The sequence below is a fragment of the Pelodiscus sinensis genome, chromosome 2 (genome assembly GCF_049634645.1).
Source record: "Pelodiscus sinensis isolate JC-2024 chromosome 2, ASM4963464v1, whole genome shotgun sequence".
Taxonomy (NCBI): Eukaryota; Metazoa; Chordata; order Testudines; family Trionychidae; genus Pelodiscus; species Pelodiscus sinensis.
Genome location: NC_134712.1, coordinates 66,519,197 through 66,543,511, shown reverse-complemented (window position 1 = coordinate 66,543,511; position 24,315 = coordinate 66,519,197). Strand labels below are relative to the sequence as shown.

Below are 24,315 nucleotides of genomic sequence, written 5' to 3'. Positions count from 1 at the left end.
GCTGGCACTTAAAATTAAAAAGGTTGTGGGACAGTTTTTAAACTAAAGATTGGGGAAAACCAATAGATTTGGAGGAGCAAGTGGTTCAGTCCAAGACCTCCCTTAGGGATGGGTCTGTTAATAGAGATTCTCTATGCCCAAGTAAGGAGAAAAGAACAAAAGACGATAAAAGACAAGTAGGATCTGATAAAAAAAACAGTCAAATGAAAAAATAATCCCATTCAATTATATCATTTAATGGCAGACAGCAAGAAAGGGACACATTTTTAAAATGAATGTATGCAAACACTAGAGTTTAAATAATAAGACGAGTGAACCAAAGTGCTTCATATTAAATTAGGATACTAATATAATCAGCACCACAGAAACTTGCTTGAATTAGGGTAATCAATGAGATACAGTAATACTAGGACACCAAATATATTAGGCTAGAACAGATCATGCTGCTAGGAGAGTGGCATATGTGAAAGCATAGATTAAAATGAAGCACAAATCATAATTCAATCAAACTGTAGCATAGAAACACTATGGATAGTGATTCCATGCTCTAATGCAGGGGTGGCCAACCTGTTCCAGACGAAGAGCCACAATAGCAGTGGAGACAGCGTGAAGAGCCAGGGCAAATTTGTAGAGAGAAAAACCACACACACACACACACACACCCCCCACACACAACACACACACACACACAAATAGGTGCTGGTACACCGTTGCAGGGCATGGCTGCTTTTTTGTGTGTGGGGGGGGGAAGGGGGTTAATAACTTTTTCCCAGGTCTCCGCAGCCCTGCCCCCTCCTTTTTTTTTTTGGAGGGGGCGGGGGGTCAACAACGTTCCCCTGGCTCTTCACACTGTCTCCACTGCTATCGTGGCTCACAAAAAAAAAAGCACTGGGAAGGGGTGAGAGGTACAAACTCTGAAAGGGAATTTGGGTGCAGGAGGAAGTAGAGAAGATGCTGGCTCAGGGAGGGGGCTCCAGGCTGGAGAGTGTTAGGGTCAGGTGGAGGGTTGGGGTGCTGAGCAAGCCACAGGCTTGTGACTGTGAGGGTGCAGGAGTTTGGGCTGGATATGTGAGGGGCTCAGGGCAGGGAGGCTGGGAGTATTATGGGCTCAGGACACAGATTTGCAGTGTGTGGATGGTACAGGAGTGCTGTGGCAGAAGACTGGGGATGTGCGAGAATTTGGGGATGTGAGAGGTCACAGTGGGTTCCAGTGTAGGATAGACTCAGGTTTAGGATCTGGGGGGTGCAGAAGTGTTATGATGTTGCAGCCAGATGCGGGCTTGGCCCCAATTGAGGGCTTGTTGGCCAGGCTTCATTTTTAAATAAAATACTATGTCAAACAAAATGTTTCAGTATTACCTTTATTTATGAGAAGGGTGGGGAACCTGTTTTGAGTCAGGGGTCACTGACCCACAGAAAAGTCAGTGGGGGCCACACAAGTGAGATGCAAACCCCCCCCCCCCCCAAAACTCCCCAAGCCTCACAAATGTGGCTCCAACTGTGCTGGTGTGGGCAGTGGAGAGGATGCTGGGGCAGGGTGCTGGGGGAGGGTACTCGTGGGGTGGGGAGGCTACCCAGAGGGAGGGGACAGAGGCAGCTGGGGCCAATACCTGGGGATCCCGGGTCTCAGGAAGTGTGCAAGCTGCTCTTCCCCTCCCCTAAACACTGGTGCACTTCCTGAAATGCCCAGTCTGTCGCTTTGCTGGGGACTTTTCCCCCTGCTGCCTGCCTTGGGGGGAGAAGGGGAAATGAGTGTGAGTGTAAGGGGGAGAGAGAGAGTCCCAGGACTGCATGCCAGGAAGCTCGCGCTCTGCCTCTTCTCCCCACGACAGCCACGTGCTTCCTGAGAAGTTGGAGCTGGCATGCAGTCCCAGGATTCCTACTCCCTCCCCACCCCGTCACGCCTTGCGTGGAAAAGTCCACGGTGGTGTGACAGACCTGGCATTTCAGGAAGTGTGCCAGTTGTTTAGGGGAGGGGAGGAGAAGGGAAGCCTGATCTAACCCAGTCTCCCTCCCCTCTCCATCTCCCTCCAACACTCTACCCCAATCCCCCTCACCTCCCCTCACACAAAGCCAGGTACACACACCACCCAACCCAATTCCTCTCTCCTCCCCCTCCCCAAAGCCAGATACACACACCACCAACACAATCCCCCTCTCCTCCCTTTCTCCAAAGCCAGGCACCCGCCCGCACCCGCTCTAACCTAATTCTCGGGTCGCAAAGCTGCCACTACAGCTGCGCGTTTCCCTCCAGGAACTGGCCCACGTGCTTTGAGCACGAGCTGGCCGGGATGCCGTGCACAACCCAATCCCCCTCCCCCCTCTTTCCCTTCCCAGAGCCAGACACTTCCCCTCCCTGCTGTAACCCAATCCCCCCTTTCCCCACAAACTTATATTCAGGTCCCAGAGCTAGAGCTACTGTGCCGCATCCGGGACACCATGAGCGCTGCCCCTCCCCCACCCCAACCTCATGCCCAGGTCCCAGAGCCACTGCCAAAGCCGCGCCTGCGCTCAGCGGCCCGCTGACAGCATATGTAGGCTGGGCCACTGTGTACGACTTGGCCTGCATGTGCAGGACATGACACAATGCGCTGGGGGCCTTGAGTGGAATGGTTCGGGCCGTGAGCATGCATGCGGCTCAGCTCTGTCCCGGTTCCGTCAAGAGCCGCGACATTTTTTTTCGCGAGCCGCATGCGGCTCACGAGCCTCGGGTTGGCCACTGCTGCTCTAATGATAAGAATAAAGCATGGGAATACATTTCAGAGTATCTGATTTGGATGGTGATAGTGACTATGAAAGACTCAAAGAGATCAGAAAGGCTATAATTTTTTTAAAATCCTCAATAACAACAGTGGATTTTAGTTATCCCAATATTGACAGGGTAGATTTCACTTCAGGACAGGATGTAAAAAATAAAGTTTTCTGACACTGTAAATGACTGCTTCCTAAACAGCTAGTCCTGGAATCCACAAGACGACAGGCAATTCTTGATTTAGGCCTAAGTGAGGCACAGAATGTGGTCTTAAGAAGTGGACCACCTGGTAATAGTGATCAAAATATAATTAAATGTAACATCTATGCTAGGGAAAGCACCACAGCAGAATTTAATTTCTAAAAGGGGGACTATACAAAAGTGAGGGAGTTAAACAGAAATGAAAAAAGGTACATTGCCAAAAGTGAAATTCTTGCAAGCTATCAGGAAACTTTTAAAATATATTGTCACGTAGGCACACTTAAACATATACCCCAAATTAAAAGAAAGTAGGAAGTGAACCAAATTTTTTAAAATGACACCTTAGCTAAACTATAAAAGTAACAGGAGCAGTGGGAGACAAAAAAGAACCCTTTAAAAATGGTTAGTTAAATCCTAGTGAGGAAAATAAAAAGGAGCATAAACTCTGGCAAATGAAGTGTAAAAATATAATTTGGTATGCCAAAAACTTAATGAAAAACAGCTAGTTGAAGACTCATTTGTTTACAAACATCAGAAGCGGGAAGTCTACTAAACAACTAGTGGCGGGCCACTGGGGATGCTAAAGAAGCACTCAAGAACAGAAAGAGCATTGAGAAGAAACTAATTAAATTCTTTGCATGAGTCTTCATGGCTGAGGATGTGAGGGAAATTCCCAAACCTCAGTCATTCTTTTTAGGTGACAAATCTGAGGGATTGTCCCAGATTGAGGAATTATTAGAGGAGATTTTGGAATAAACTGGAATTAAACAGGATGCATAGCATTATTGTTGTTCTGTACTCATGTGTTAGCGGAGCTGTACCAAGAAACACAGAGGAGTTAGTAAAGACATTATCTTAAACACAGAGACACAATATATAGGAAAAGATGGAGGCAGAGTAGAAAGGAACAATGGAGTTGAGTGGGCTGGAAAGAAAAAAAGGAAAAAGACACCTGGAAAAAAGGAAAAATTCTGGGACTCCTGGCCTCAGCTACTGTCAGAATACATGATACTGAACTAGATAGCCCATTGATCTGAACCAGTATGGCCGTTCTTACAATCTATGCAAAACAGAGAACAGGTGAGTAAAGAAAAACCAAAATTAAAAATCACAACGTCCAGAATTGACAAGAAATCTAACCAATTGGAACAACTCAATTTACGTGTCTCCAGAGTCTTATACCCTCCTTTAAAAAAATCTATGTAGTGTGTCTTAGAAACTGTAAGACATTCAGATCGGGGAACGTGGTTTACATGTCTGGATGGTGAGATGAATACAAAGTGGTCAATAAATTATCTCACCTCACCATTTCCCATCTATATATCTGTTGACAACTGTTCCAGGCTCAAATTCCATAAGCGATTATTTACAAAAGGTTGAGATTCTTGATTCAAGTACAAGTGTGGGAAAATAAAGAGAAACAATTAAAAAAACCGACCCACAACAGAATGGAAAGATATCACTGAACAGGTTTTGAAAAGGTAAAAAGCATGCCTTGTACAAGTTGAACCTTTCTTAACTGGGACTTTCTGGTCTTCGGACATTCGTGGTCCTGCCAGACCAGGGATGTTGCCAGTGGAGGGCTAGTCTCTAGGGACCCTGCAGAGGGGTTAGAGCCCAGTAGCAGGGCTGTCCCGTGGCAGTGAAACTGGGAGCCCAGCAGTAGGGCTACTGCCCAGTGCCAACACTGCGGAAAGTGGAAGGGTCCAGGACAGGCAGCAAGGCAGGAGCACAGCAGCGAAACTGCCTGGCAAGACTGGGAGGTAGCGGACCACACAGCAGTACAACCAGTGGCCTCACCAGCCCCACTACTGCCGAGTAGCTCAGCTAGTGCAGCTGCCCTGTGGAGCTGGGAGCCTGACCCAGAGGGCTCTCTGGCAGCAGGGTCAGGAACCCAGGAGTAAGGCTTTTGCCCAGCGGCACAGCAAAGAGCCCAGCAGTCCCGCTGCCAACTGCAGAACTGCCCGGTGAGGCTGAAGCCTAAGCTGGGCTAACACGGTGGCACAACAGGACCCCAGCAGGGGGGCTGCCCCGCAAAGGTGGGAATCCAGCAGTGGGGCTGTGAGTATTAGCAGCAGGGTTGCCAAGGTGGGGCCAGAAGCCCTCTGTGTGGAGAGGTCGGCACCAGGGATAAGATGGCTGGGAGGCTGACAGCAAGGCCATGGCTGGGTGGACCAAGAAATACCTCATCTGGAACCCATCAGGTCCCCAGGGTGCAGGACCAAGGACGTCCAACCTATATTACTATGTCTCACCAGGAGGACCATAAATATGTTGCACTAATGTTCTTTGAAATTATATAATGGAAGACACATAAGAGTATGTACAGTGAAAGCTTTGTTATCTGGCACTCATGGGGAATGGAGATTGCCGGTTAATTGAATGTGCTAGATAACAACGCTTATTGCTCCGACCCCGTCCCCTACCAATAGATCCAGGTTACCAGAAGCTCAAGGCAGGGGGAAGAAGGCACCTGTTGATGTTGTCAGCCAGCAGTGCCAGCTGTCATAAGCTGTGCAACACCCAGCTGGACAGGGGGGAGTCAGAAGCATGCACCTGAAGACATGATATTATTGTGGCTGGGGACAATGCTGACTAATGCTGGTCACATAGGGTCTGAGAAGAGAATCGAGATAGCTGGATAATCCTGTTAGCGTGCCAATGCTTGCTATAATGGGTCAGTCGGGATTTCCAGGTTTGCGTATCATGGGTAGCAGATAGAAAACTCCTGGTCAGGGACTGGGGGATGTTAGAATTGTTTTTGAGGCTATGTATAGCTTTGCTTTCTGCAAGACTGAGGTTCTATGTTATATGACGTTGTTTGCGGACAATGTCAGCCCGTGCACATTTGCAGAAGCAATTGATGTAGCAGTCAAGACTCTGGTTACAACTGTGTTGTTTCAGGCCAATTCCACGAGCCAAATACACAGGGAAGGGTTGGAACTTAAGAATTAAACTTGTAAATGAAGTTATCAAAATGGAATGAACAGAGCTATCGGCTGACTCGCACACTACCTTCCACATCCTAATGACTTAACCAAACAAATAATGGAGGTGCTAATGTTCTTATCAGCCTCTTGTGACTACTTGAACAATGTATTCACTGTCTTTTTTTCTTCTTCTTTTCCTCCCCTGTCCCCCCCCCCCCCCCCCCCCCACACACACACCTTTCCTTATTATTCTTGGATCTGGACTTTTAATACTCCAGTCATCTGAAGAAGTGGGTTACGCCCACGAAAGCTCATGATATCATTTACATATTTTGTTAGTCTTTAAGGTGTTTCTATACTAGTCATTGTTTAATTTTTTCTAGTTACAGACTAACTCAACTATTCATTGTTTTTTAAGTTTCATTAGTAACTAGTGAGAGTTCCAAGAAAGTCAGAGAATGAATATCCTCTACATTCCAGGAGCAATGCAGTTTCATTTCTGCAGGGTTTCTACAAAGGGCCCTAGACTTGATCTAGTTTTAACCAACTGACTGGCTGGAAAAAGAGAGAGAAAAGTCCTAGTAAAATATGCTATGTGCTAGTCTGACAGCACAATCACCTGACATAAATATATCATGCTGCCTATGTTGTGTCATAATCAGTCAGGGTATGTCTACACTGCACGCTGGTTTTGAAATAAGCTATTCCAGAAGACATACTCTAAAATAGCTTATTTTGAAATAGCACATCTGCACTACAGAGAATTCTGAAAATGAGTCCGAGGCAGGCTTCCCTAAAGTGGATGTGTTATTTCGATTTAAAGCACCAGGAGGCACCAGGGTGTAATCACTTTGAATGGCCCTGGGGAGAAGCTATTTCAAAATAGTAGAAGTGGAGCGTCCACACTACTGCTATTCCAAAATAGCCATTTTGGAATACGTGTTATTCCTCGTGGAACAAAGTTCACAGAAGTCATAATAAGCCATGCATTATTTCGAATTTAATTTGAAATACTGTAACAGAATTGCTGTGCAGATGCTCGCATTATTATTTCGGATTAATGGCCATTATTCTGAAATAACGCTGCTGTGTAGACGCAGCCTTAGTAAGTCTCCTACATCTGTCATTTATGAGCAAGCTCTGCCACCTGCTGGAGATAGAAACTTCTCAAGTGACAGTAAGCAACTGTCTCTGTAACATGTGAGATGATATACAAGACAGAAATACTAACTCCATCTCATGACTGGATAAAATTGTCTCAGAGAATCTCAAATAAGGAGAAAAATCTTAAAGATTCTCTCCAGGTCTTACTAAAATAAGTAATAATTAAATTGTGTGCTGGCATGGAAAGAATGAGATAGCTTATGCTTCTGACAATAAAACATTATAAACTTTATATACTTACCATTTCCTCTCTCATTACTAAGTCCACTATTCATTCTAGGGATTGCCCTCTATTGTGCAGACTTAGAGGCAAGACCCTCCAATCAGTAACTAGGATACAACAGGGTTTCCTCTCATCTGAGAACCCAGTGAGGTTTTTTTTTTTCTTACTCCAAGAACTCAGATGATCCCCAGTCATATTTATTTGTCTGCAGATATAGTTTGCAGTCAGATCTTCTAATTGCCTGACAACTTAACTATTCTATAGAGCAGTGATCTCCAATCTTCTCAATCCAAGATCTACCACAAACCAAAATACGCTTGCCGCCTCATTTGTGCCCCTTATCCGAGGCCCCGCCCCTGCTCACTCCATCCTCCCTCCCTCCCCCAATCTCCCTCAATTTCACTAGACTGGGGCAGAGGGTTGGAGAGCAGGCTTTGGTCTTGGATTAAGGGATTTGCGGTAGAGATGTTAAGGACTAGTTGACAGGGTAGTCGACCAGTTGCTCCCCGCCCCCTCTGCTGTCTCTATCAGATAGAGGCAGTAAGGGGGCAGAAAGAGGGGGGTACTTCAAAGCGGAAGCGCAGCACGGAGCCTGGGATCAGCTGTGCAGTGCTGCCCCTTTGAAAAGCCGCAGCAGCGTATCCAAGGGGCAATGCCGCAGGAAGCCTGGGGTCAGCTGGAGTCCCCAGCTGACGCTACGCTCCATGCAGTGTTAAGCCCGGGATCAGCTGTGCAGTGCTGCCCCTTTGAAACACCGCAGTGGCGTTTCAAAGTGGCAGTGTCACGTGGAGCTTGGGTCCCCAACTGATCCCACTGTGGCACCACTTCAAAGGGGCAGGACCCCCCTATCAACTAATCGAATAGTCGATGCAAAAATGCATCGACTATTCGATTAGTGAAATACCCAATACTTAACATCCTTAATTTGCAGTGGGAGAGGGGTTCTGAGATTAGCTTGGGGTAGGCAGTTGGGTGCAGGAGGAGGTTCTAGGTGCAGGCTGTGAGGTGATGTTTGCATTCAGGGGTGCTCAGGGCTAGGGCAGGGTCTTGGGTGGAGGGGGTTCATGACTGAGGTAGGAGATTTGGATGTGGGCTGCAGCAGGGCATCGTTTACGTCTGGTGGCTTCTGGGTCGTGGTGCAGTGGAGATAAGGCAGGCTCATCCCTGCCCTGGTCCTGCACCACTCCCAAAAGCAGCCAGCAAACTCCATCCCAAGTATTGTTGTGCCCTCTCTGTTCTGTGGAGATAGGATGCAGAGTGGGAGGGAGCCCCTTGATATCCGCACCCTCCTCTCCCTTCCCTGCTCTGCACAGCAAGCAAGACATTTCCCAGGGATGTGGGGGGACAGCTCCAAGGCAAAGGGCAGGAGATGCGCAGCAGTGTGGGGAGGGGCAGCTGAAGTACTGGCACTTGATAACACCTTGGCCAAACCAGTTAGGATCACCTGTCAGAGGCTCCACGATGTACTAATAACTCCTGGTCTACTGCTTGGTGACCACTGCTATAGAGATTCATGGAAAGAATCTTGGGAAGTCATCCAGTCCAGTCCTCTTTACTCATGGCAGGACCAAGCACATTATCTTCCTTGTGTCCTTTCTGGGCCTTAATTTTTGTTTTTAAACTCCTTTTGCTTTTAGATGCCACCTAACACAGGTCTGCCATCTTATTCAATATACCCACATATTCCTCAATGAAAAAGAATCAACATTTATCTTGAGGTTTTCTATAATGCTTTAGTTTAGAATCCTCTACAAATTGGGTCAAGAACAGTTCAAAAGGAAAAATGCAAGGGAGATTAGTCTATCCTATTTTTGATATTAAAATACTTTAGAGAGACATCACAGCAATTTTAAATATTAAAAGACTTACAAATTATTCAAAACTGAAGATGGAGACCATACATATTTGCTCCATTATTCCCCATAACCATTTCTCCAGATCGCAGAAAAATCAAGTAACATTTTCATTCATTCAGCCCTCATACATGAGGTTCTATTGTTTTTCCTGAAGTCAGGCTGGTTACCAAAAAAAGAACTCTCCTGATAACTGAGGAATCAAAGTTTGAGAAAGTCCAACTATTTAAGGAACACCTTAAGCCATTTAAAACCATTTAGGACAAAGGTTGAGCAAAGGTCTTCAGAGCCAAAACAGCTTTGAAACAATCTCTCTCTCATAATCAAGTCCTCTCCCTACAGCCAACAATAAAATCATGGTGCACAAATGCACAGCCTTAGCCAGTGTTATGGGTGGGTGGCCTTTGCCACTCATAATATAGTAAGAGCTACTATGTTGAACGCAGATGCTTGCAGCATCTAGGGCTCCTAATACAACCAGGAGGCACAGAAAAATCTTGATTACTTACCATGTGCCAGGGAGAACTTCCTGAAGGCAAAAGCAAAGCAGCTGACAATCACACTGCACTGCCTTGGGCCCCTCCTTAGTATTGGGGAAAATGAACAGATTGAAAAGTCAAAAGGGAATGTGATCATCTAACCTGACCGCTGAAGAATACAGACTAAAGAGGAGCAAGCATCCAATAATTTCGCCACAAAGCCCTTAAGTTCTGTTTGAACTACAGAACATTTTCCACAAAGATATCTAGTACTGATTTAATTGCTAAAAGTAAATTGAGAATCCAACACAGTCCCAGGGAAATTGTTCCAGTTATTAAGTAGATTTAAAATTGTTTCTTCTGTATAATTTAAATGTGTATTATTTTTATTTAAAAAACATTGACTATATTCCCTTTTTATCAATGTTAAAGAACCATCTACTACTTCCACTCTTCCCTGCATATGTTCTTGTTAGAATGTGTTCAAATTAGCTCTTAACCATCTCTTGTATAAACTAAATGGCTAAAGAAGTCCCATGTATTCTCTCAGGCAATTTTTCCTGATATCAAACAATTCTCGTAGCTCTTGCCTGAAAGATTTCCACATTGTCAACATCCTTTTTTAAATGTGATTTTCAGAAATGGACATGGTATCCTAGCAATGGACTCACTAATGCCACATACACGGGAAATAACAAAAGAAAAAGCTTCATTTGGAAAGCAAAGGGGGGGGGGGGGGAGGAATAGCTCAGTGGTTTGAGTATTGGCCTGCTAAACCCAGGGTTGTGAGTCCAATCCTTGTGGAGGCCATTTAGGGATTTGGGGCAAAAATTTGTTAGGGATGGTACTTGGTCCTGCTGTGAAGGCAGGGGACTGGACTCGATGACCATTCAAGGTCCCTTCCAGTTCCAGGAGATAGACAATCTCCATTAATTTTTTTTTTTTAAATATCAATGGTAAATGGGCTGCCATGAATTATGGATTTAAATATTCCTTTTGCACCTCACAACCAATCCTATACTTTAGGGTTCTCTACAAAGTCTAGCTTACCCCTTAATTTTATTTGCTAAATGAGCAAGAAAAATGGCAAGTTATAAAACCAACATTATTAAAACCCTTTTTTATATAAAGTAGTTAGTGTTATTATTGTAAATATTCCCAATGGATTTGGAAAGAAGTGATATTACTCAGATCATTTTTTCCAAATATAGAAAAATGCAAACAGATAAGAAAAAACTAAGCATTTCTGGTCACTGCAAGCTTTGGAAGAAAACAGGATGTCCGCACAAACAACAAGTAAATGTAGTATGTTATTACAAGTGGTCAAGGGATCAAGTAATTCAAATTTTCTTGCAGTCATGTCAGGATATTTACTTGGGACCATGCGGAGAGACCATGCAAGCAAAAAAGCCATGTCTTCATTCTCCTAGGGAGAAAGAATCCTAGAATCCATTTCTACTAGTACTTCTGGTAGCAGAAGACCATCATAAAACCAAGGCAATAGGTTTGATAATATGATATCTAGGCAATTTGAATGCCCTGGTTAACATTTGTTCTTAGTTCTCCTACTGCAATTGGCACAGAGCTGCCTAACTGAGCAGGGCTGATTCAGCAGCTGTTGAGCTATGCTGCCCTGCAGCATAGAGGGAGTTTTGGCCTAGACTACACTATCTAAAGCAGGGCTACTCAATACACAGCCCATGGGCCACCTGTGGCCCACAGCCCATTTGTTTGCAGCCCGTGGTGTGGTTTGGGTTTATGCAGGGCTCAACACACAGCCCACATGTAGGAACCAAAACAAAAAAGTAGTCAATATAATGGTCGTCTGCTTATACACATTTTAGTAGTTAATGAGCAATTACAGTCCAGGAATTTAAAAGTGCTGTCATATGGGTGGAAATTGGGTAAATATTGTATTTTATTAATATCAGCAGAACTGACTTAAATGAGGCCTGTGTTTTGTATAGTCTTACCTTAATTTTTGGATTCATGCTCATCAGTGTAAAATAATCTATTTGCATATATTTGTATATATATATGCAGCCACACTTAAGTTGCAACCCTCTGCACATACTGTGAGTATCGTGACCCCCTGGGCTTCCAATGTTGAGTAGCCTGATCTAAAGGCAGACCAGGGTTACTGGAAGCTCCTTTTTGTCAGGTTCATGTGAGACTTAATTTTAAAAAAAGTCTCCAATAAAATTATTTCATGATATGGATCATACGCATGATCCTACCATATGCAATGAAAAATCCTTATGAGCAACTTGGTAACTCTGGCTATGTCTACACTGCAGAGTTTTTGCACAACAGCAGCCATTTTTGCACAAAAACCGTGGAACATCCACACAAGCGTGTTTTTGCACAAGAAAATTTACAGTGTATCGGCAGAACAGAGGTGTTTTTGTGGTACAGGTATTCCTTTTTCTACAAGGAATAACTTCTTTTTGCGCAAGAGTTATTGTGTGAAAAGGCGCGTGTGGACGGACAGCAGGAGGTTTTTGCGCAAAAACAGCTTATCAAAACAAGCACAGAGGGGTAGCCATGTTAGTCTGAATCTGCAAAAGCGGCGAGGAGTCCTGTGGTACCTTATAGACTAACTGAAGTGTAGGAGCATAAGCTTTCGTGGGCAAAGACCCGCTTCGTCAGATGCATGTAGTGGAAATTTCCAGAGAGGCAGGTATAAATATGCAGGCCAGGATCAGGCTGGAGAAGACAAGGTGGATCCAATCAGGGAGGATGAGGCCCACTTCTAGTAGCTGATCTGGAGATGTGAATTCCAAGAGAGGAGAAGCTGCTTTTGTAGTTAGCAAGCCATTCACAGTCTTTATTTAATCCAGAGTTGATTGTGTCAAACTAATTGCACATCTAAAGGTAGTCAATTGCAGATCTAAAGGTAGCCATCCTGCAGCAAAAAAAAACTTCAGGACCGGACTGCAAAGAGAAACTGCTGAGCTACAGTTCATCTTCAAGTTTGACACAATCAACTCTGGATTCAACAAAGACTGCGAATGGCTTGCGAACTACAAAAGCAGCTTCTCCTCTCTTGGAATTCACACCTCCAGATCAGCTACTAGAAGTGGGCCTCATCCTCCTTGATTGGATCCACCTCGTCATCTCCAGCCTGATCCTGACCTGCATATTTATACCTGCCTCTGGAAATTTCCACTACATGCATCTGACGAAGTGGGTCTTTGCCCACGAAAGTTTATGCTCCTACACTTCAGTTAGTCTATAAGGTGCCACAGGACTCCTCGTCACCAAAACAAGCACAGGTGCCCTGATGGCCGTTCTGTTAATGGCAATCAGAGCTTTCCTGTGAGAAAGCGTCCATGCAGTCTGGACGCTCTCTTGCGCAAAAGCGCATCACTTTTCGGATGCACTTTTTCAGTGTGGATGCGCTCTTGCGCAAGAAGTTTTTGCAGACGATCTCTTCTGCAAAAAGCTTCTTGCGCAAGAAGCCTGCAGTGTAGCCTCAGAGATCACACTGCTTGCATGGAAGATTGTTTTCCTACATACAGCAATTATAGTTCAGAATTAGTTAACTGAAAGCTGTAATAATCACTCAAGTTGTACCAGAATAAAGTGATGCCACAACTCTTCAAATTCCTATTCAAGATAGTATAATGGAATACTGCCTTAAAATGAGACTATTGTTCTCCAAACATTCCCCCCAACCCCACTCTCTTTCCACCTCTACAGTCCTCTCTCCTTTACACTCAATGTTCAAAGATCTTTGAAATGCAATTTAAACCACACTAAAACATAAAAAGTGACTTTCAACTTTGTATTTAATTTGACACCAGTTCCTTAAGTAATGGTGTCAATAGAAAGATTATGTCTATTCTGCTGATATTTTATATTTCTATGATCTGACTGTCTTGAAGCTTGGAGAGTATAATTAAAATTCAGTCCATGACAGATTGACTTCTTTTGTATTCCCCCAGGTTGTAAACACATGATGTAAGGACCATGCCTCTCCCTGGCTTATGTCAGAGATGGAAACAAAGTGCTATTGCTTGAATGAAACATCTAGCAAAAAATCTTGTTTGGGCTTAGATCTGCAACTTCTGTTTTCAAAAGAGGGGAGCCTGTATTTCTGATTCCTTTAGAACGCTCCTTACTTAGACTAGTCCAAGTAAAGGGTTTTTTAAAATTTATTTTCAATATATTCTACAGGCTCTTGAGGAGTTAAAATTGATGTGCAGCATATAGGGAGTTACCTTACCTCATCTCTTTTACTATTAAAATACAACCTCACATTGTTCTGCCTTTTGCAGTTGCTACAATCAGCTTCTTTTTCTGACATTTTCAAGTGAATTTACAGGAATGACAATCCTGTGCAGGTAATACCTTCAGAATAGGTAATGTTACTTATCTTGCAATGCCTTCCCTGAACATACATGCAGCATTCTTTCTTAGCTATTCACTCCCTTCAGAAGTGGGGGAAGACTGCTTTGGTGCAGTGCTTTATCTTCCACTTTTAATGTTTCCTTTGTTCCAATTTAAGGTATTTTCCCCTTTTTCTTAAAAAAACCCCAAACACACACACACACACACACACACACACACACACACACACACACACACACACACACACACACACACACTTAAAGATTGGTTACTGTGGAGCCTTTGCATCCTGATAAAGGCAGGAACCGACTGGGACATTCCAATAATAGCAGGAAAAACATCGCATAGCAGGAGTGGCTCATGCTTCCACTAGTTCTGACACTGCTTTGGGCCACAAAATCGTAAAGCGTTTGGAATACTCCTCTCTTTCATGCCCGGGAATTCAGAACCAGAAGTTAGTATCCTGAAGTCTAATATTTTCACAAAAATTGAACAGCAGAATAAGCAAAAGTTTCCATGTCTTGGGACTGATAGCTAAGCAGAAGCAGCAAGAGAGGTTACAAGAACGTTGTAACTACTTATGAGGCCAAAGGGATACTAGTAGAGTACCTTTTTCTTATCCAATAGCTTGTACTGCAATGGAGATTAAAAGATTCAATAAAGATGGCACAGAGTAGATTAGTCAACTAAGATTAAGAAAAATCCACTGTGTCGTGATTTGAGTGTCTGGAAAAAAATAGTTTTGGTGCCCTATCTGGAAGCAAAAATAAATCTGTAAAGGTAAATAATAAGATATTTGAAAGTTCTGCAACATAAACTGAACCTAAGTACATTAAATTCAGAATATACCAATATCTCTTGAATTGCCAACTTCCTACAACAGAACTAACCTCCTACTGTATTTAAAAGAACACTATGTACAATAATACATCTGCTATTTCTTGCCCAGTAGGACTGATCTTCTGCATGCTGAATAATTATTGAAACATCATCCACTTAATTCCATCAGAAATTCAGAGATGCTCTCCAGAAACACACCTAGTGCTAGATGCTTTAACAGAGCCTATTTAAAATTACCTCACTCAGACTTTCCTAACTGTGATCACCTCAGTTCAATAAATCTGAGCCTCAAACATTGCCAATGGTGCCCCTTACATCATAAGCTACTGTATTATCTTGAACTGGAATTCACTGCTAAAACTAATTGATTTCCATAATTTTCAATGGGTTGGCTATCCTATTGCCCTTAATAATCCAATTAACCTGAAGGAAAAAAGTATATTACACATTGTTTGTGTACAGCGCTCTTCAAACTTACCTCAAAAGAACAAAAGTTTTCAGGAAACCCAGGGCTCTTTTCGTCCTCTACCATCCTGCGGTAAAAGGAAACAAGTAATCAAAGTCCTCTATTGCCAGGTGGCTGAAACTCTGTATAAAGGACTTCAAAGGTTTCAACATCCTAAATTCATCTCAGTCCACCAAACCAGGTCTGTCTTCACCCAGTGTTTGAAGTCGTACATATGTACAGTGTCTACTTTGTCTTCAGTCCAAATGTTACAGCAAATTGGACAGAGGCTACTATATATGTTGCTTTCAGCAGACTGCACAAAGTAGCATCCCTAATTCACACAACTCAATCTAAAAATGTCAGTAGTTAAATAGTTCTGTTGATCACTACTTTACTATATTTATGGTTTGGTTTAGAAACAGCAGTGAAATCTAAACAACTATGAAAAAATTCAATTTATCTGGCAATTTCTGTTCTTTTGAATAGTTACATTCATTTTTCTCCACTAATATTATTTTGGGTGACTATATTCTGTAGGATGTTTTCTCTATGCAGAAGAGGGCCATTAGTATATGCTTGCAACTTACTGAATACATTTTCATGCTACAGGTTTGGAAGTACTGATTTGTAAGATATGAAGAACCAAGTCTTATTTTAGTGACTGGCAAGTTTGGTTCTGCTTTGTAGGCTACACAGCTGAGGAGAACATCATAGTGTGAATAGTGAACCTTGCTAATACTATTTGTGCATCATGTAAGAACAGGGGGTATCTAGCACATACCATGTCAGCTGATGTTTAGAGAAACACAGAACTGAGCAATAAAATTCAATGACCCTTGCATCTGGCTCTGATGGACTGTCAAGGGGAGGGAATGCCAAGCAGGAAGTCATCAACTGAAAAAATCCTAACACTGTGTAACCTCCACCAGGTGGATTTGAACCTGGGATCTCTGGAGATAAGTATAGGAACCTCTACCTGGAGCTAAAAGCCTGCTGGCTCTCAGCCCCTACTGTAGGGGTCTCTAGTTCTTATCTGTTGCTGTGGTCTAGGTGCAACTACATGGCATAGCAAACCCATACTACGTGTGTGGGTTACAACTGGATATGTAGTATACAAAATTTCATATAATCAACTACAAGTTATTTCACAATTATCATGGGATACATGGGACAGATACAATGTCATTTCAGTGAAATCTTTTAATGGTTGGTCTAATGGTTCCACAAAATATCTTCCAGGCTACAAAGGAGGAGCATCAGATTGAACTGAATGAAAGAGTTCTCCTCTTGAAAGTAGTCATACCATAGATCAGGCCCCAGATCTAGTCCCAAAGCATAAACATCAATTTATGGAAGTGCCCAGACCCAATTAACTTAGAAAAGTTTAAGAACTCACCCAGTGATTTAACCAATAATTCAGCCACAAAGACAATGAGTGGTAATGGCAAATTGGTCAGCCAAATATTCATATGATTTTAAGACCGTCTTTTTTTTCTTTTTTTTTTTTAATAGTCTTTTCAAGAGGATCTATAAGAGTGGCTTTCTGGTGACTGGAAAGATAGGGTTTCCAGAGGAGTGATTATTATGTCAACTTTAGAAACCAAAGACTTGTATATCATCTTAACATTAGAGAGCCTTCATAGCAGAGCCAAAAGAGTAAACTATATGAGTACGGTCATCCAAACGTTAGGAGAACAAATGAAATATCCAATTTCTCTCTCTCAGAAAAGGAAGTTGTTCTGAATTGATTGCTTGTTTCTTTCAGCTATAGTGGTAATATCTTGAGGTACAAAAGGCAAATCTGCTAATAAGGGCAGTCCAGAGTAGTAATATGAGTCTTCTGGTGGTCCTTCAAAGAATAAACGTGATCATTTTCAGTATCTAAGGAGTACTACTAGTGTGAAAGTAGAAGACGTTTATGGTTCTTTCAAAAGTAGATCCTCACATCCAGATTTTATTATTCTTTTTTCCACTAGAGTAAAAACAATAATCTTGGTAATGGATTGTGATTTGTGGCACACCTGTTCAACTCATATAGGGAAATCTAACTTAGAGTTCTGCCTTACCTCTAATCTCTACAAAAGCATTTGCAATTTCCAAATTCAAAGAATAGCCCCCAAATGAATGGTGAGTAGAAATAGTATAGGTGAGTTTAGACTGACTGGAAGTAGACCCCTTAATTAGTTTTAGTAAACTAACCTCATCTTTAAAATAAATTAATTCAACCACTAAAAGCTTTAAAGACTATGCGTAGCATAGCTTGTTATCAGAGAGAGAAAACCTAGTTAAACATATGGAAGTAGAAGACCAGTAGCAGATTAGTCCAGGTCAGTCAATATTTTATTGACTGTTCAGTGTATGACTGCTTGCCTTATCAAGAAGCATATGGATGCAACTGGTCCCAGCAGAATATGTCCCTCACAAACTTCAAACCAGAGTTGCTGAATTGGAGCAAAGAGAGAATTGTTTGCAGAGTGGGCAAACTGGGTCATTGTAGGGGGAGCCCATTGCAGAAATTTAATTCAAGGGGAATCTGACTTTCGGCATAAAAGGTTTTAGTGTGTGTCCATACAGCACAGTTATTTTGAAATAATGTCCATTATTGTGAAATATCAATGGGAGTGTCTACACAGCAATTCGGTTATTTCAAAATACTTTAGAAATAATGGATGGCTTATATTGAAATCTGTAAACCTCATTCCACAAGGAATAACACTTATTCTGAAATAGCTATTTAGGAATAGCAGTAGCGTGGACGCTCCACTGCTGCCATCCTAAAATAGCTCCCCCCACCACCTACCAGGGCTATTCAAAGTAATTACTCCCCAGAACCTTCTGGGGCTCAAAATCGGGGTAGCAATCCACATTAGGGAAGCCTGCCTTGTACTAATTTTGAGGCTTCCCTGTAGCGTAGATGTGCTATTCTGAAATAAGCTATTTTGGGGGGGAAATCCAAAATAGCTTATTTTGAAATAAATATGCTATGCAGACATACCCTGAAAGACATTTAGGCCAGGATGTTAGATAGCATGTAATTTAGTGGTCTCCAATATTTTTACACCCAAGATCACTTTTTAAATGTCAGGCTAAGCCAAGGTCCATCACATCCCTTCCCCGAGACTACCCCTTCTTGCCTTCTCCATCACTTGCTGTCCCCAGTCCTTACTCCCTCACACTGGGTTGAGACAGGAGGTGCAGGCTCTAGGGTGAGAATGAAAAATTTGGGTGTGGGAAGGGGTAAGGTGCAAGCTCTAGGAGGGAATATGGGTACAGGATGAGGTGGAGAAGGGGACCCTGGCTTGGGGAAAGGGCTCCAGGCTGCAGAGTGTAGGGGTGCTGAGCAAGCCACAGGGTTGTGGATGTGGGGTGCAAGAGTTTGGGTTGGAGTGCATAAAGGGCTCAGGGTAGGGGGGTATGATGGGCTCAGGTTTGCGATAGGTGGGTGGTACAGGAGTGTTGTGGCAGAAGACTGGGACTGTGGGGGGTACAGGAGTTTGGGAATGTGAAGGGCTCAGGGCAGAGGTTTCAGGTGTATGATGGGCTCAGGGTTGGGGGAGGGGGGAGGATGCAGGAGTATTATGATGCTGCAGCTAGATGGATGCTTAGCCCCAGTTGGTGGCTTGTTGGCCAGACTTTATTTTAAAATAAAATATTAGGTCCAAAACAAAAGGTTTCAACATTGTCTTTACTTATGGGAGGGGCACGGAACATTTTTTGGGTCGGGGGCCACTGATCGACAGAAAAATCAGTCAGGGATTACACAAGTGAGATACAAAAAAAACCACCACCAACAACACACTCCAAACCCTCCCCTCCCCCAGCCTCACTGACGTGGTCCCAACTGAGACACCTCACTCCCTTGGCACTGCAGTCCCATGGTGAGGGGGGAGGGTAGGTAGGACTGAGGTTCAAAGCCTCAGGCCAGACTAACTCTTCTGGGAATCCAGGGTTAGTGGATTTTGTGGGCCGTCATAGCCTCTAGGGTGGGGCCAAAAATGACAGATCCAGTGTGCGGGACAGAGCTGCTAGTGAGTGGGACAGGGATAGGACTGCAGATTCTAGGAGGGAAGTAGGGTGCAGGAGCAAGCTGTGGTTAGGTGTCTGGCCAAGAGGGAAGGTGTGGGAGCAGGGTGCTGGCAGGTGTCTGGCCAGGAGCAGGGCACTGGCGAGTGCCTGACAAGGGAACAGGGGGCAGAAGCACGCAGGTGTCTGGCCAGGGGGCAGGAGCAGGGTACTGGTGAGCATATGGACAGTGGAGAGGGGACAGGAGCAGCTCAGCCAGTACCTGGGGATCTCCAGGGACGAGTATCACTGGGGCAGGATCTGCAAGCAGCGATGTAAGAGCACATGTGCCATTTTAAAGAAATCTAGCTGCTCAAAGTCCGGATCCTCTGCTGCCATGTTATCCCTGTCATCCCCCAAGCGTGCACATGCTTCCTAACAAGCCTGATATGGCATGGAGCCTCAGGATGCCGCTTGGCCCCCACCCCCAAGCAGGAAGCCAGTGCTGGCTACAATTTTTGCAAGAGGTGAGAGGCTGTAGCACCAGGATGGGCACCTTTGTTGCGCGTGGAGGGAGAGCAGGGGAGCGCTGGGAACACTGACTGTGTCAAGATCGACTGTCGGTCTCCCTCCCTCCCCCGGCTCCTCCACTGCCTCTGTAGGAGACAGCAAGGGGGGGCAGGCAGCTCCTACCTCTCCCCCTCCACACTACTGCCTCTGTATCAGAGGCAGCAGCATGGGGGTGGGGAGGGAATATGTGTAGTCAACAGGATTAACTCAGGCTTATTGGTTAATCATGTAATAATTTACATAATGACAGCTCTAGCTTAGACTGAAGAGTTGGAGAAGCAATACATGTCATAGAACACTAAGTTGGACAAAATAGCTGCTAGAAATATAATACAAAACTATCTCTGTACCTAGTAAGAGACATGATAGAAATTACAGTTTAAGTGTTACAGGGACAAGTTAAGACCACGGAAGCCATTTCTGATAAACCAGCAAATTAAGTTAAGGAGTTTAACAAGACAGGATGGCTTAGATGCAACAAATCCTGCAAACGCTATGATTTTATGAGGCCCATGGTCCAAAAAAAAGAATATATGTACAAGTCAAAGAAGCTTAAAAAAACCTTAAAAAGCTTAAAATAAATGAAAGTTCAGCAATAAAACAGAACCTCAAAATTACAGGCACTAATGAACATAATGTAATCACACAAAAAAATAAGGATACTGAACATGTGCTTATAAACAATACACGAAGGCTACGTCTAGATTGGCATGATTTTCCGCAAATGCTTTTAACAGAAAAGCAATCTGTTTTTGCAATCGGGGCTTTTTTGCGCAAAACAAATCTGAGCTGTCTATACTGGCCCTTTTGCCCAAAAGGTTTATGCAAAAGGACTTTTGCCCGCAAGAAGCACTGATTTCAGACAGTAGGAAGTCAGTGTTCTTGCGGAAATTCAAGTGGCCAGTGTAGACAGCTGGCAAGTTTTTCCGCAAAAGCAACTGCTTTTGCGGAAAAACTTGTCAGTCTAGACGCAGCCGAAGAGAAATGGATTAAAAGGGGTAGAAATGCAGTGTTAGGTGAAGACTTAAAAATTTCACAAAATGTACTGAAATTGTTCTTCTCTGCTTAGAATTTCTGACAGTTGAATTCATATAGATACAAATTACAAGAATAAAAATATTCTAGTAGATTTACTACTGGGCTCCAGTTCAGAAAAAGGATATTTATAAAAATAACATGCTGCAAACGGTTCAAGCGTTAATTATATTTGAGCCATAAGGACTCATGTACTAAGCTTAATAAGCTGGAAGAAAAAAAAGATACCAAAAATTAGTGCCATGAACTAAAATATAAATAGGAGAGTTAATGTTTTAAAAAGTGGGGAAATTATTTGATACAAGGCATTTAGACTTTTTCCTAGAATTTATAAGTACAATGTGGATTTACTTCCATGATTAGTAAAACTAGTTATTAGGAGGATTCAAATTTTTGAGATTTATAAAAGGATAAAAAGGAGTAGCCAGAGTTAACAGTAAATACTTTAAAAAATTAAATAAGGTTTAGAAGAGAAATAAATTCCTCATTACCCTGGACAACACACAATCTCTTCTAGCACTTAGGATAAAACTTCTCATAGTTTACCCAAAACTAAGGTGCAAGAAAATCCTGCAGTTTCTCAACAGTATCTCATTCTGACCTCTGTTGGTAACAGGATACTGCAACAGACTTGAGTGTGATCAAGGGATGTTAAAGTGTATCCATATAACATGGTTAACCAATGTTCCTGGGCTCATGGGTTAAGGGCTCCCTTTGTGTGCACCAGTTCCCGGGGAGCTGCCTGCCACCGGAGTATAACCCTGAAATCCATATCAAAATCTCTAAAACAAATTCATTGGCATTATGGGGTTGCCAGGGGTTAGACACCCAGATAATTTTCAGTGCTGCCTGATATTAGGTTACTTATGAATTTTCAATTATTGCCTTTAGGGTTGACAGGTCCTTTGTCCAAGGATGAGGCCCAATATTTCATTATTCTGTGATTGGGAACCCTGATGTGCATAGTTGCAACTCACAATATAAGAACTTTTGTATACTTACAAATATAGTTTATTAATACATTTAACACAGTCACAAACACCCCAACTTCACAAGACAGATAAAGAATGTAAATCTATATTTCCTTATACCGTTCCTTCTAGAACAATCTGAAGTGTTAGCCATCATCTTCCCCATCACCATTGGCAAGGATTCTGGCACCTCCTTCTCCTACTGCCCTTAGGCTGGGATGCCATTTTTATAATATGCTATACTGACATTCTGTTTGATACATATTCCGTATGTCTTCTTTTCTCCTTATTTGGATTTTCTTAACGTACTAATGGTAAAGTGTCTTTTTATTAAAGGTCAACAATATATCATTGATCTCAACGTATCATCAAATACACCAGTTTGTTACCATGGGTGTTGTGGTTATGTAGGACATTTGTTATTTCTCTGTCCTACATGGTTATTCAATCTTCTCTTAACCAGTTATTTTGGGTTTTTCTAAGTATTGAGGCACACCTGTTATGTCTGAGGGTACTCTTGGAAGGCCCTGTGCCATTAAAATTTGCTTTATCTAGGTGAAAGCCCCAGAATATATGCACATTGACTTTGTTGTTTAAGTGAAATGGCTTGCTAGCTTTGCTTTACCTCAACATACACCATGTGAGATTTAAGTCCCTTACATTATTACAGCCAAACTGCCAATATAAACCTAGTATAACTTTTATTATAATAAACATTAATCAAAACCATAAGGAAATAATAAATCTATATAGTTATAGGCAAGGAACAAGTTAGCCCTACTGGCTACAAAAGTAACATTACAAAGAGAAAACAATTATTAAAATTGATGTTTGGGAGAAAGTTCATGTGAGAAGGAATAAATAATTCTATCAAGGTTTAGTTCAGTAAACTAATTAAAATATCAAATTATTAATTATGGTTATTAATGTGAACGTACTCATGGGGCAATCCGTGTAAAATTTACCAAAAATGTATCCTCTCTCTCCTATACGTCAAGGTATGCCACTAAAATAAATAAATGAATCTGACTCTGAAATAAAATAAAATGTTTAAGTAATTAAAAATGACAAAAGGAACCAACTCTGAACTCAATAAGAATTATGCAAATGAATTAAGACTAGATAGAATTGTTTTTGGTATGTGCTTATGTGGTAATGGGCCTGGGCCAACCGCAGCAAAGGAGTTAAATAAAACATTGTCTTAAAGACCAGTAATATATAGGAAAGGATGCAGGCAGCATAGCAAGTGCACTGGAGTACACTGGAAAGAAAAAGGGATGACCTTTTTTTTTTTTTTCTCACTCTCACTCTCACTCTCACTCTCACTCCTATATTACCCCAAACTTTTGCTACAGAAACATTAACATGGCAAACATTAACATAGTTTTTTGAGCTAGTCAAAAACTCAAAAAACAATAGCAAAATGTTTTTAAGTACATTAGAAGCAAGAAGCCTGCTAAAAAACCAGTGGGTCCCCTAGACAATCGAGATACAAAAGGAGCAATCAAGGACAATAAAGCCATTGCAGAGAAGCTAAATGATTTCTTTGCATCAGTCTTCACAGCTGAGGATGTTGGGGAGATTCCCAAACCTGCACCATTCTTTGTGGGAGATGAATCTGAGGAACTCTCCTGGATTGAAGTGTCATTAGAGGAGGTTTTGGAACAAACAGAAAAACTTAACGTGAGCAAATCACCAGGACTGGATGGCATTCACCCAAAGGTTCTCAAACAACTCATATGGGAATTACAGAACTGTAAACTGTGGTATGTAATCTATCCCTTAAATCTGCTTCCGTACCTACTGACTGGAAGATAGCTAACGTGACACCAATATTTAAAAAGAGCTCTAGAGGTGATCCCGGCAATTACAGACCAGTAAGTCTAATGTCGGTACCGGACGAATTAGTCGAAACAATACTTAAGAATAAAATTGTTAGGCATGTAGAAGAACATAATTTGCTGGGCAAAAGTCAACATAGTTTCTGTAAAGGGAAACCACGTCTTACTAATCTATTAGAGTTCTTTGAAGGGGTTAATAAACATGCGGACAAGGGGGATCCCATAGATATAGTATACTTAGATTATCAGAAAGCCTTTGACAAAGTCCCTCACCAAAGGCTCTTGTGTAAATTACATTGTCATGGGATAAAATGGAAGGTCCTTTCATGGATATAGAACTGGTTAAAATACAGGAAACAAAGGATAGGAATAAATGGTAAATTTTCAGAATGGAGAGGGGTGACTAGTGGTGTCCCCCAAGGGTCAGTTCTAGGACCAATCCTATTCAACTTATTCATAAATGATCTAGAGAAAGGGGCAAGCAGTAGTAAAGGTAGTAAAGTCTGCGGATGATACTAAACTGTTTAAGATGGTCAAGACAGAAGCAGACTGTGAAAAACTTCAAAAAGATCTCACCAAACTGAGTGACTGGGCAACAAAATGACAAATGAAGTTATCTTGGATAGTTCTCTGAAAAGTCCACACAGTGTGCT

General features: G+C 42.5%; 1 protein-coding gene across 5 annotated transcripts in view; it reads right to left on the bottom strand.

Moving 5' to 3' along the window:
• RB1CC1 (RB1 inducible coiled-coil 1) overlaps positions 1 to 24,315 on the bottom strand; it is a 164,290-nt gene that overhangs the window by 94,374 nt on the left and 45,601 nt on the right. The window contains exon 2 of one of the 5 annotated variants that reach the window (XM_014577430.3): positions 15,274 to 15,328. The exons of the other annotated variants lie outside the window; for them this stretch is intronic. Within the exon in view, the coding sequence (XP_014432916.2) occupies positions 15,274 to 15,327 (54 nt within the window). The 5' untranslated portion in view covers position 15,328. The remainder of the gene's footprint in view (positions 1 to 15,273; positions 15,329 to 24,315) is intronic. 5 annotated transcript variants of the gene reach the window in all.